Source organism: Equus quagga, chromosome 6 (assembly GCF_021613505.1).
Source record: "Equus quagga isolate Etosha38 chromosome 6, UCLA_HA_Equagga_1.0, whole genome shotgun sequence".
Lineage (NCBI taxonomy): Eukaryota > Metazoa > Chordata > Mammalia > Perissodactyla > Equidae > Equus > Equus quagga.
In genome coordinates, this window is record NC_060272.1 from 84,140,153 (window position 1) to 84,154,103 (window position 13,951).

The 13,951-nt window shown below is 38.1% G+C and overlaps 1 protein-coding gene across 8 annotated transcripts in view; it reads right to left on the reverse strand.

Moving 5' to 3' along the window:
* The window catches only part of ERCC6L2 (ERCC excision repair 6 like 2), a 127,104-nt gene that overhangs the window by 13,933 nt on the left and 99,220 nt on the right, over positions 1-13,951 (reverse strand). Inside the window, exon 18 of one of the 8 annotated variants that reach the window (XM_046663791.1) lies at positions 8,416-8,784. The exons of the other annotated variants lie outside the window; for them this stretch is intronic. Coding sequence (XP_046519747.1) covers positions 8,779-8,784 — 6 coding nt within the window. The 3' untranslated portion in view covers positions 8,416-8,778. Of the gene's footprint in view, positions 1-8,415; positions 8,785-13,951 lie in introns of those variants that run through there. 8 annotated transcript variants of the gene reach the window in all.

Below are 13,951 nucleotides of genomic sequence, written 5' to 3' on the forward strand. Positions count from 1 at the left end.
ACTCTCTTTCTTCAGACCACAGTTAAATGGGTCTAAAAAGGTAGAAGGTGGGCTATGGCTGATTATGTAAGTCCTAATCTGACTTATATAATTAAAAATGTGCACACATGATATAGTATCTTTACAAAAGTAATTGTTATTAAAAATAAAATTCAGAATACAAAAACTTTCTTAATTCAACTAAAACATTAAGTATATATTATTTCTATAAATGGTAATTGTGCTAATATATTTGGCCAAAATAGTCCCCTCACCAGTCCACAACTGAATGCTTAACATGGAAAGGCTCACTTCAAAGGCTTCGTGAATACCTGCTTTAATTTTGATAAAGTTATAAAATCACTATTGATTCTTCTAACATATCTGTAAAATGTGTTTGAAAATATATCATAAAAATTACTATTTAAAAAGGTATAATGTATACATTCTGTAAATAAAAGCTATAATTTAAGTTGTAAAAGATACACATCAGGATCACAATAAGAGGGCACTTTTGTCAGGAAAAATTCCTCCTTCCAGAGGGGCCACAATGAACCCACGCTAGACCTAATCAACTGTACGTAACTCCGTGCAACTTCTTTCTTACTGTGAAGTTGTAGGTTTATGTTGGTTCTACCAGGAAAGCTCCTTATCTTTAGGCTAATAGCATGAAACATTCAAATGACCTTTGATAATACTCTTTTTCCTTTGAACCAAAAGTGCACTGTCTATATTTCAAGGCATCAGATCTAAGCCAAGTTGCATTATTTTAATTGAATCAATAGTTATTTTTTGAAAAGCCTAATTGAAAAAAGAAGATAAAGTATATATAGATTTTCAGCACGAAAGAGTAAGAAAAAATAAAACGGACTCTTTAAAAGTTTGTAGATAGCAATCTTTGATGTCAGTGTACTTAGAAAAGAAAAAGAGAATACTCCCCCTACTTCACAGCCGTATGATTACATTAGCATTTTTCTATTTTCACTGCTACATATGAAATCTATTTTTATATACTAGGAAACTTCACTGCAATAGTGCAGAGACTGTTTAAGGAAAAAAAAACCCTCTTCTTATTAATAGTCTTTGAAGTAAAAATTAATTTTGGAGATAAATTACTAAAGCACTGTAGAGGGCACCTGGGCAGGAATAGCAAGGAAATGAGACAAGTCTGATAGGGATCACTCTTTCCCAGACCCACCCACCTGTAACAAATGGGGCAAGAAGCATGACCGTCCAGGAGAGTGAGTCTCAAAAGCAGTCATGAACAGCCTCTAGCTCCCACTCTGGCAGAGAAATACTATCGTAATCTCTACCACCTTTCTAAACCTCCTTGGGGCTAATTCCTGGAGACACATCAGTGGTGGTGCAGATAACGCTGAGCCTTCTCCCCAGCTCCTGTGTACCTCCCGTGGCGCAGAGGGAGCTTGGAGGGGGACAGTGCCCAGTGAAGCGGAGCATCCTCATACGATGGGTAGCCTGTGCACAGCAGGCTATCAGGAATCAGTGAAGTCTTTTATTAAGGAACTTTGGAATGGACCTGTCTGCTGAGCTGGTTTCTGCGGAAAAGAGCTTACAGAGCAAACTTCACTAGAACAAAGAGCAGTACATATTGAACAGCCACATTCACTGGCTTTTCCCATAACAGTTGACCAGGCTTGATTAGTCACTGAGAACACTGGGAACAGGGAGGAGTTTTCAAAGGCATGGGAAGGTCCTGATGGCTCTGCCCCAGTGAGAAGCCCACGTGGAAGGATTAGTTAAAGTTTGGATTCTAAGATCCCCAGAGGATCTGCCTGTCACAGGAAAGCTCTGTGGTCAGCACCTTGTTCCTGAGCACAGCACAGAGCCTCATAAACCACTCTATGGTCACTGTCACATATGGGCACGCGCATGGGCACAGGCTCTCACATCGGCCTGATCACCCCAACTTTGCCATAAAGCCTAAAAAAATCAAGCGCTCTTTCATTTTTTTTTCTTCAGTAAACCTTAAATAGTGAAGTCTGAGAGGCAGCAATGCTTTTGTTTACACATCTGTTCAAACAAAAGATTAAAAAAGAAATCTCTGGGTAAGGGCCAAACCCTGTAAACACATAGAAAGTCATAAACTTGTTTGTCTTTGCAAAGCAGGGAACCAGGAGTACTATAAAACATACAGCACACGTAAATAAATTCATTAAAATGGCATCTGAAAGTCTAAAACGACAAAACTTTTAAGGATCTTTGCACAAGTGTGAAAAAGCTCCTATCCTCAAAGTAATAGTTCAAGATTTCTGTCTGGTGGCAGGAAACGTCACTGTAAATGCGGTTTCCAATACCCAACAAAAACCTAAGGCTAACCCCGCATTGTATTCACTCACCCTCTGTAGAAAAGCCAGCTGGTTAAAGGACCCACCACAAATATATACTAAAGTCAAATTTTCTGCCTATGTTTAAAAACGACATTCAAATCTGAAAAAACAAACAGATTCAAATCCAAAAACTTTTTTTGGGGGGGGCGGAGAGAGATTAAAGTTTGTAACTACGGTCTTACTTTCCTCCTGGAAGAAGTAATAGTTACAATCCAGCTATATAAATATTGATAGTACTTTGCTTTCTGAGTGAGCCACAAAAGGACAACCTTATACTAGCTGCCCTGAGCCTAGGTTCCGTTTTTATCCACAACAGTCCATCTCATGTCCAAGAAACCCATCTATCTAAAAGACAGAACAAATGACAGCCTTGGGAGAGCAGGCGAATATCGTGGGGCACACACTACAGATAGAAACGTATAAGCCCTATCTCCTGGAGATTCGTGAACCTGAAGGCACTGCCGTTCATCGCAACAGCAGTCAACCTACGGGAAAGGGCCAAAGCCTAATACCCTTAGTCCTCCATGGGCAGGGAGTAAATTCCCTTTAACATCTCCTACAGACAAAGGCTAGAGTAGGGTCAGGGGCCTTTTAGGGTAGCAGTCTGAGTACTGGACTCAGCACCATAGGCCCTGGGGTCTAGTCCTCTCTCGGCCACGTATTGTGTAAACTTAGGGAGGTTCTATATCTTTTTGAGCCTCATTCTCCTGGGGGATAATGACGAGGGATTTGGGGATGAGGATCTAGGGACAGAGAATTTGGAGCTAGGACTCCCAATAGTCTCTTCCACGTTTAAAATTCACAGTTCTACCAGTATTTACAGAATCTCCAGTAAGCGGTAATGAATGGGTCCTTAGCATCCTATAGCCCTGACCTCAATTTCAAATCATTGTATGTATCGAGTTTTATTTATATTCCTGTAAAGCACTCTCTAGAGACTACACAAAGGTCCTATACTAAATAATACCTGTTATGTGAAAAGATCACAGAAGGGCAGTGCTGATGGAAACAAACTAATTAAAGCAAGCCTTTCTTGGCAGGCGCTGCCCTGTCTGCCCTTCCAGGGGCTGGCACTTCCTGTGAGGGGCTTAGCTCCTCATGTCCCTCCTCCGCGGCCTCTAGCTGGCAGAAGCGTAGGCAACTAAGCGTAGGCTGATTTGGTTACAAGGCCCCCAATGGCTCTCCAGTGTCTAGGGGAGAACATTTCAAGCACCATGCCACAAATGACACTGATACATTGCAACTATCTGTGAGGTTTAATGCAGATTATTACATGTAATAAAGTAGTGAAATCCATGAATGACTCACTTTTTTAGTCAATTAGAGTGGATTCCCTACACCCTCATCATTTTCACTCTCCCCCATTCTGATACGCTTTCTCGAGTCCCGGAGGAGAGGAAGCAAAGCTTCTGCACAGAGAAAGGCCAAGTGGAAGCATGTCCCACTAGAACCGAGTTTAACGACCAGGTGACTCTCTTCATGTGGTCTAAGCATTCTGAAGCTAACTGCTCTTAGGACTCTTTTACCCTTTAAAAATTATTGAGAACCCTGAAGATCTTTTGTTTATATGGGTTATGTCTACTGAAAACTTAAAATATTAATTCATTAAAAATGACAATAAGCCAAGTACATTTAATCTAAATAACCTTTTTTAATAAAAAAGTTTACATTATCCAATGCAAACAAAAAATTAGCAAGAAGAATCGCTATGTTTTACATTTTTGCAAATATCTTTAATATCTCGCTTAAGACAGACAGCTAGATTCTCGTATCTGCTTCTGCATTCAATCTGTTGCAACAATGTTGTTTTGGTTGGAGAGTATGAAGAAAATTAGCCTCAGCCTCATACAGATTTGTAGCAAGAAAAGCGAAGAATATTTTAATAGCCTTTTCACATAATTGTAGATATTCTTTTTTGATACTGTATCAAAACTCAAGATTAATTTCATGTAAGATCTGAAACCATATCAGTAAATTTTTTATATTGTTAAAATTAAAATTCATTGGTATATCCAGAACTTTGGCTGACTTTTTCCCCCATTTACAATTTTATAATATCATTCACTGGTCATTTGGAAAATACTGATTAACTGAGTTATGCAGATCTTCAAAATGCTGACACATTCAATTACACATTGGAAAATCATATTTGTTGTTATCACTACCCATTGCCTCAGAAAGATCTCAAGGTTTGGGAAGGTATCATGGTCATCGTGGCAGATACAAGGTTTTCAGTATTTTAATTTTCACTTTAGAGCTTGAATTTTATCACTGGCAACAAGTTCTGTTTGTTGTTTTCCTTGAAGAGACATACTCACTAGTTCATTTTTAAGAAAGTATTTACCAAATATACAAGCCTTAATAACCATAGTTTGTCTGTCAGTCATCCTTTCAAGTACAAATGGTGTTCCATAAAAAAAGTGGCTAGTTCAGTTTGTATGTCAAGTGCTTATGTGTACTTTCTATTTCATCAAACAAAATATAAAAAAGATGAGTACTAAAGGGTTGAGATTTAATAAAATTACTAATTTCTACTGTTTCATCAAGGATATTCATAAGATAAACTAGTTTTCTTTTCCTGCAAGTATGTGATAGTGAAGAATCCAGTGACTGCTTGTACAATTTAGGGCCAGTAATTGATTCATGCTCAACTGCCAGGTGTTTTCCCACAATTGCTTTTGCACAATTTGTGCAAATGTCAACAAGTGAAAAGAGCACTTGGTATTATTTTGAAAATAGTTCTGACCTTCTAACCTCTGAAGGAGTCTCAGATATCTTAGGACTCCATGGACTGCATTTTAAGAACTGCTGCTCTACAATAAACTGGCACGCTTTCAGTCAGCATATCCTTGAAACGTCTATGCCGAAAAATCTGCCCAGGATGATCAAGAGTGGATTTTGGTTTCACCCAGCTTTATGTCCACGCATATGAAAGGGTCTCTCTTTACTGAGTGAAAACAGAATAGGTCTTCTGCCCAGAGTAATGATCACATCTACCTGCTCCAGCCCTGGCTCTTAGCCTTTTTAAACCACAGAATGGTTAGATATTCTGTATGTGTTGAAAGTTACTTGTCAAAAGTATAAACGCCAGCATTTCAGTCTGTTCAAATCAGTTTAACATTTATTGATTACTTCTCTAAGTGCAACGCCTTTCATGATCTGTTCGCAACCCTCTATGGAGCTTTACTTTCCCTGTTGTCCAACATAAGTCAGCCTGGTTAGGCCAGTCTTCTCACTACTGCCAAACACATCATGGTATTCACTCTGGTGCACCAAATTTCCTTAACCTTGCCTTCTGCCCAACATAGTCCTACCCATTCTTGAAGGTCCAGCTTCACAAAGCTTTCCTTGAGTATTTTTCTTGCATTGCTATTTCAATTTCTCATTTAATAGCTTTATTACATAAATGGAGTCTATCTTGATTAACATTTTATCATAGACAGCATTCCAAACCAATTAGCAACAATGCTGCACGTAGGCCAAAGATCCGAGTTTCACCTCCAAAGGAATACGTCAAAATTGCGGGGCTCTCTGAACAGGCAGGGCCCCTGTACTGTCAGAAACTATTTGATTGTTTAAATCTTACCTATAAACTGGAACACAGATGCCCCTAATCCAGAGAGCAGCCATATATACGGTTTTGTACTGAGTCCTGAGTAATGTACCCTACAGGCTCTCAGTAAACAGATGCCAGATGAATACAAACTGACACAAATATAACACACCTAAGAAAAATTAATTTCTGGAAAACATTTACCAAATAATTTTTATGAACAAAGTGAAAAGTTCTTCCTCTTAAGGTATTCACTATTTCACCTGGCAACAGTGACAGGAGAGCCTAAAAACTGAATAAGGCAGCAGGACGGGGCTTCCACTTCCACTGTGAAGCAGTTAACGCTAGTCATGAAAATCGTTTATAGATTAATTGAAATTTGATTCAGATAGTAACTTAGCTATAAGATGACTGACACCTTTAAAATAAAACCTCAACTTACCAACATCTTGCTGTAAAAGCTGTGACTCTGGTTATGCTAAAAGGAATATTATCTTCATCAGGAAATTTGTGAAAATACCACAAATTCCATATTGAATCAAGGACCACAGTTCAGACATATTTATCCTGCCTAAAGCCAATCCACCACACAAAAATTCACACTTATACTAAGAAATTAGAGTAATTCTTCACATTTTTATTTATAGACTGTCTCTGAGAAGGCTTTATTTAGTATCTACTGGAAATTCAATTAAAATCAGTAAGCTCTAATTGCATATCTATGTACCAGGAAGTGTTCTAGGTCCTGGGAATAAAAGACAGAACGAGATGCCGTTCCTAATGCAAAGGAGTTGCACAGTCTCATCAGGGAGATGGAGTCAGACGTTGATGGCCTACCAACAGCCACTGCCTCCCTCTTTGTCGTCTGAACAAAACTGGAGTTCTCTTAGAAATGTGCTCAGGGAAGGTGGGTTGCTCTCTCAGTTGAGAGAGATAAAGTAGTAAAGTAGATAAAGATAAAGTACTTTATCTTGAGATAAAGTAGTCATCCTGCAACATGAGGCAAAAGGCCCAGGGACTAAAAGTTAACTTACTAAGGATAGCGGGGCAGAAATGGACAGAGCCTGAATCCTTATGATGTCCTTGGGCTGTGGCACCAACCCTGGAAATACCTCCCTCCAGACTACCTTTATGTGAATTAGTTCAATGGCCTATTGTATAGGCCACTTTTAAATGGTTATTCTACTCTTTGCAGCTGATAGCATCCTGTAGACATATATACAGTATCACACAATATAATGTGATAAGTGCTATAGCAGACACACACAAATAAGTAAAAATAAAGATGAGGAAGACATTTACACTGTTTTGGAGAAGCCTTAGGGGAAAGCTGTCATGAATGATATAGGGGGTAGGAGTTCAATAGGCAGACACAGGTGAAATGGAATTTTAAACAAAAGAACCACAGGAGCAAAAGCATGCCAGGGTAAAAGTTTGCGGTACGCTTAGGGCTACATCACAAGGTGAAGGCTGACTAGGAAGAGCCCGTTCATCTTTATATCCCAGTGGCATCTAGTTAGTGCCCATAATCCTGAATAAGTGTCTCGGAATGAGACTGCAAAAGCAGGCTATGGCCAAAGTAAGATAGATCTTGTGTGCCATGGAAAAGAAACACAATAAGACATTTCACAGAACTTTGGAAGACAGAAAATTACGCCCCAAGTGACTGTTCAAATTTATTATTGCTAGATGAGGAAAGCTCAGAAAGTCATGTATGGGTAGGGATATCTTTCTGATACCATACCATTCTCCATGTTCTCCCTTCTTGAGTGGGTTTCTTATACCAGCACACTATGGCTAACAGATGACAAATTATGAGTGCAGATGAGGAATACCAGCATTTATGCTGCTCTAAAATGACTAATATCTTTACATTATCTGCCAGTATACCCACTTGAACATTAACTCATGGAGCGAGGAGTTGAGAAGACTTTACTTGAAGTGCAAATGGTTGTGGGGATCTGCCTTACGTAGTACTTTTGTGCAGGAATTACCAACAACCAACATTTTCTGAATTCCCACTCTGTGCTGCCTGTTACTTTGTGGTAGTGTTTCTGGAAGCATACGCCATGGTCCTAATCCTTACGCAGCTTGTAACAAACATGAAGAGAGAGCAAATACACATGAGGTAAGTAACAATAAGGTGATGTCTGCCACGTCTACAGTGATGACTGGCACAGAGAATGAGTGTGAAAGGACCTTGGAATAGAGTGATCTCTGAAGACTGAGGCTTTATGGAGGAGATGGAACTTGAAATGGGTCCACCTGGAGTGAAGGATCAGACGGGAGATGATATGGTTGGAGGTGTAGACTGAGTAAATTTATCGAAGCCCATGAGTGCCAGGCAGACCTGAGAACACTTCTCATTCAGATAGGGAGGGACTGTTTCCCCTGGCTGATTGAATATATTCAGTGGTGGCTCTGAACAATGTCAAGTCATCTCCAGAGGATTTCCAGGAAAACTATGAAAGTTCTGCATGGAAAAGATAGCTTGAACTCTGAAAAATTCTCAGAACGTAGTGATGGGGTTCATTGTACCCTGAAAACCCAAATGTATTCAAAAAGTATCAGTTACATGAAGACACCATTATAAGTGTCTGGAGTTATCAAAAGTGAATCAGAGATATGTGCTGCTATTTCAAAGTCCAGAGTTTATTAGAAAAGAAGAAAAAGAAGTGTACATACATAACTAGAATAAAAATTTGGAAGTCATCCTTTAGACTGAGGCCGTGTCAAGTACTCTTGGGTGAAGCAGACAGAGTGTAAGAGGAAGGACAGCTTCCTTCCAGCTCAGGGAGGAACCGGCTGGAGCTCTGTGGAAAAGATGTCACATCTGAGGAGGGTCCTGCAGGGCAGAGAGGTCTGGAGACTTGGGGGATAGAACAGTAAGGCTGAAAGTTATTCCTGGTAGAGAAAAACCATAAATAAAGAGAAAAAAGTAAAAAATCATGCCTTCTCAGAAGATCCTTGGCAGAGTAGATATTGCCAACAGTCTTGCTGTATTTCTTGGGTCTGGACAGAGTTTTAACTGTGTAAAAAATATTTTTTAAAGGGAAGGATGTATTCAGTCCACCTGAATTTTTTGTTTAACTGCTAAAGTGAAGGTAATTCTTCACAGGCAAGTTATCTTGGAAAATTAGACTGATTTGTCATACTGTAAAAATAAAATGGAGCATATAAAAAAAAAGTAAAACCTCCAAAACAAAGCAGAAACCAAAAGAAGAGAGAAAAAGCACAAGAGAAGGCAGAAGGATTAAAACTACAGGGATTTAAGCTGACTGCCACTGTTGAGCCTAAGAGAAGCCACTTACCCTCTCATTTTTAAAAATCAGTAAAATAAGATGTTTGCATTAGTCTCCAAGAATCCTTCAAACTCTAAAATACTATGATTTCCAAACCCTATAATTTTGCTTTATCTGTCCTATAAAAATTCACAGTTCATATGTGCAGAGGCAGGATTCTCAGATGACAGGGCAATAGGTGTTTCCATAAAGCGGCCATGTCCAATTGATACCATGGTTTTCACAGAGGGATAAAATATAATTTGAAAAGGGCTGTTAAGTGCTTAACATTCTTTGAGTCACTAGGTGGAGTCAATCAGAGTTCAATGAGGCCTTATCTCTAAGCTTTTATATTGTTACATGGAAGGCATTATTGAAGAAATAGTATTTTTTTTAACTATTTAGAATCTTCCAACTATTCTAAACAGAGATATTATTCAAAGAAGCCATATCTATCTTCTATGCAATTGGAACAATAACTAGCTAGCAGAAAAATTAGAATAAAACTACTTCTTAATATGCAAAGATTATTTTTGTCAGTCCAGTCCATTGTGAAATTAGTTTATAATTACTTTCAAATACAATTTTTTTCTATACTATTCTTCATGACAAATCAGCTATAGTTCAGGGCAGGTCTATAAAATTAGAGGACTGGACTCGATATCTTTAATGATATTCTAAAATATTCTGTTATTGGTACTATTAACAACAAAAATAATAACAGGTCAGTGTAGAGAATAAAAGAGGGAATTTCATTCATTACCCCTACTGATAAGCAACGATCGCAATTACAATCATAAAAATTTATATTATAGTTTGAGTCATTTTAAGGCCTTTCTTGCAAGGAGCTGAATGTATTTTGTACACATCAGCTCATTAGTCACATTACTCCATTAATCCTGGTACCAGCACTGTGAGGAAGGATGCCACAGCTTCTCGTGGCCTCCAGCTAGGAGGGGAATAGTTATATACGTTTGTAGTTGACACCAGATTCTCCTTACTCTGACTAGGTGACAAGTGTTCTTTGCAAATGACATAGTATCTGAATCAGTCATAGTTCCACGGATAGAAGCACAAAAGCCTTTTTCACGACAACGCTAGTCACATAATTTCATACACATGCACGCACAATTTCAAAATCTTGATCTTTACGAAAATTACTTGAAAGAATAACTTTCTGATACAAACACCATAAAATTAACAATGAGCATAGAAAGAAAAATGGTAAGACCATGAAAAATCCCACCCAGTAAGAGTTAATTCCATTACATACTGAAGCCATAAACCTTACCTACTGGACTACTTCACAAACCAGTCATTTGTGAACAATTCCTTTAAACCATTATGCCAGTCACTCTCCTAAAAAATAGGATAATGGAATGCTATATCTCCCCAAAGTCTGCTTATTGTAAACAGTCCATCCTTCCTTGCTCACTCCAAAAGCTGTATAAACACACTGCAATCAAATCCCCCATAGCTCATAGAAATCCTCTCTTTAAGGAATCTACAAAATGCCAATCTAATACAAATACAAGAAAGAGAAGTTCTTACTAACACAACATTGTGTATTTACAGTATTCTGACTGGTGCTTAAACCTGCACTGTTATATAAAAGGCACTCTCCCCCGGCCCCCCGCCCCAGGCTGACAGCCTGCTTAGTTCTCTCATTTACACCACACTGCAATAACATAAAGAAGGGTTTACTATTAATCCAGGTTTTACTACAAAGCGACCCGTTATTTCTCTGTCAAACACTGGCAAGAGTGCCAAGTGTCTGTCATCCAATTCAGGGGATTAAGTTTTCTTTTACAGTCTGATACTTGTACCAATTTATAAAAATACAGATATAGTTTCTTAGCGTTGGTCACAGTCTATATTTTGGCCTGGAGTCAGGCAGCAGGGTCGGCTATGACAGCTGGCAGGAAACTGAGGGGACAACACATCCTCTCCCTTTCAGTCACCATGCCTCAGTTGCCATAGTGATTAATCCTTAATTGAATGCTGTCTTTGTACATTTCTTTTCAGAAAACTTAAAGTAAACTTCAGCTGAAAACATGCAGTTGATTGAAAAAATGAGGTACCACATCACAAACAGGTATAGCAAAGTTTTCTGACATACTTCCACACATTAAAGGAGCAAATTAACTCTAATAAAGGTATTATCAGTTCCTTCAAAGGCTCAAAGCATTTCTTTTTGGTCTGAGCTTAAAACTAAATCACATGGGCTTTCCCCCTTTTATCAGACATCTCATCTTTTAAAACAGGCTGTCTTCAGAAGTAGTTCTAAAATATCCAAGTACAATTTAAGACCAAGTGAGTTCTTATTTCATATAGTTTGTACTACTAAATAACAAAGGTATAATTAGAAATTTATTTTAGGAGAGAGAAGTTTTAATTCAAGGCATTTATAAAGTACGTTCTATAAATAGAAATTAATTTACAAAAGTATAAACTGCAAGAAACCAAATGAAACATGGAAACGATAGTCTATTTGAGGCCTTTTCTTAACATATAGTCGAAACTGAAAAGCAGGTTCCGAGCTTTTGCCATGTTGGTTATCCATAACTACATCAGAAGGACTGAGAAACTCTGAAGGACCACAGACCTTTAGCTAGGATTACGGTGGACACTGCTTTTCTCTTACAAGTTTCCTAGTTAGCATAGTCCTTTGCAACTGAGTTAAAGGCTCACTGAGACTCAACGGTATTATTCCTTGGAAGTGAAATACTTGCATATTGTGGTCATTGCTAATCGTGTATTGCTTTCATACAAATAAATAGGATTTGTTTTGTTTTCTTAGGAAGTGAGGCAACTCATTCGCATCTGGCTGCAGACACACACAGACCACACGCACGCATGCACACGTACACTCACACACACAAACACACAAAATCCTTTCAAACACAAATAAAAGTCTCTAACAAAACTTTGGTGACAGACACGTAGCACTGAGAAGAATTCTCAGTAATCAAAGAGACTCTGGATGCGAGCTCCAGATGAAAGACACTGTACTGTAGTGGGAGGTCTGGGGATCTCTGGAGACTCCAGAAGCAAGAAGTTGGCAGACATTTTCTAAAACTACGGCTTAGTCTCTTTTGCCTTCATCTCACTTCATTTCCCTTTGCCTTAGTTTATTCTTTTTTCTTCCCATAACTGTTTTTAAATTTTTTCAAAACTGCAAATTCAGTACTGTCACCCAACCCCCCACTACAAGCTGCAAAATCTCTCAGTGAGTAACATACATATCTCTAACCAAAAATGATGGTATGTTTCAATAATTTACTCATTAAAAGTGTTGAAATAATATTGACCAGATACGATGAAATCAGTGACTGTGAACATTTTTTTTCTTAGAAATTCAGTGAGATGGCTTTGAAATATCAATCTCTCATCTATGTGAAATAATAATATTTTAAAAAGTCTCTTCAGAAATCCTTAATTTAACCATCTTTACAAATAGTTTTAGTAAAGAGCAAAAGGATACATCACCATTCCATCTCCCTGACATTACTGAGGTAGTATTTAGTTTCTAGAAGGATTAGAATAAGGGGAACCAAGACCGTTATGTATGGAGATAATGCAAAAGGACTGGTCTGAGGGCAGACTGACGTCTCGCTCATCTGTCTGTCCGTCAGCAGCTATGGCGATACCTTGAATTAGAAGCAGTCACTGCAATTGATGAATCTAAGGAGGAAATAAGTCTATCAGCTTTAAAGAGAAAAGTTACTAGTAACTTCAATTCTAATACAGAATATGCAATACAGAAATATATTAATATAAACCATAAAGTCCTGAGTGGCTTTCTCTTTTCATAAGCAAAAACTTAAGAGTCACATATAAAATTCTGAAAAATATTCTACCATGAACATTCTTTTCTTTGTTAAAGGAGTCCAAAGCCCCAGATCCACTAGTACCGCCCATTCTTTTACTTATGGTTAAATGCGGTTGCACACAACTGTTGAGGATTAGCTGTCCTTGTTGATCCCCACCTTCCAGGGGCGTGAAAGGCCTGTCATTAGTGTTATCCAGTGGTAGTAATAACAATACTTATCATTCATTGAATGTTTACTTTGTGTCAGGTACCGTTCAGAGCATTTTACAGGTATGGTCTCATTTAGTCTTCACAACAACCTTTTGCAGTAAGAAGTATAATTATTTGTATTTTAAACGCAAGAAAAATGAGGCAGAGAGAAGCTAAGTAACTTTCTCATGGTCACACAGGAAGCATGAGGTAGAGCTAGAATTCAAACTCTCACTTCTGAGTAGAGTCCATGACTTAGGCTAGTCGTAACCATCAAGATTCCTTCTGCCTCTGGAAGATGACAGAGTTCAGCAAATTGAAGATGAGACTCGTTACATGAGTTCTTTTGTTTATTAATTTCTAATTAAAATAAAAGGAGGAAAGCATGAAGTATGTCTCAGGGGTTGTAGTTTTATGTCAAAAATACAACAGTTTTAGACGGTGAAAAACTAAGAACATTATAAATATGTATGATGATTATCTATTTTGAAAATTCTGATTTTCACATAACAAGGAAGACCTTTCTTTTTTAATGGTAAGCTTATAATACTGTCTCCAAGTGATTTTTGTATGTAGATAACACTACAGCTTTCAAGACTAAAAGTACAACTATACGATTACAGCTATATGACTTAACAGCTATATGACCTACAGCTATAGGACCTACAGCTATATGATTATAGCAATATCACTTACAGGTATATGACTCACAGCTATATGACTTACAGCTATATGATTACAGCTATATGACTTACAGCTGTATGACTAC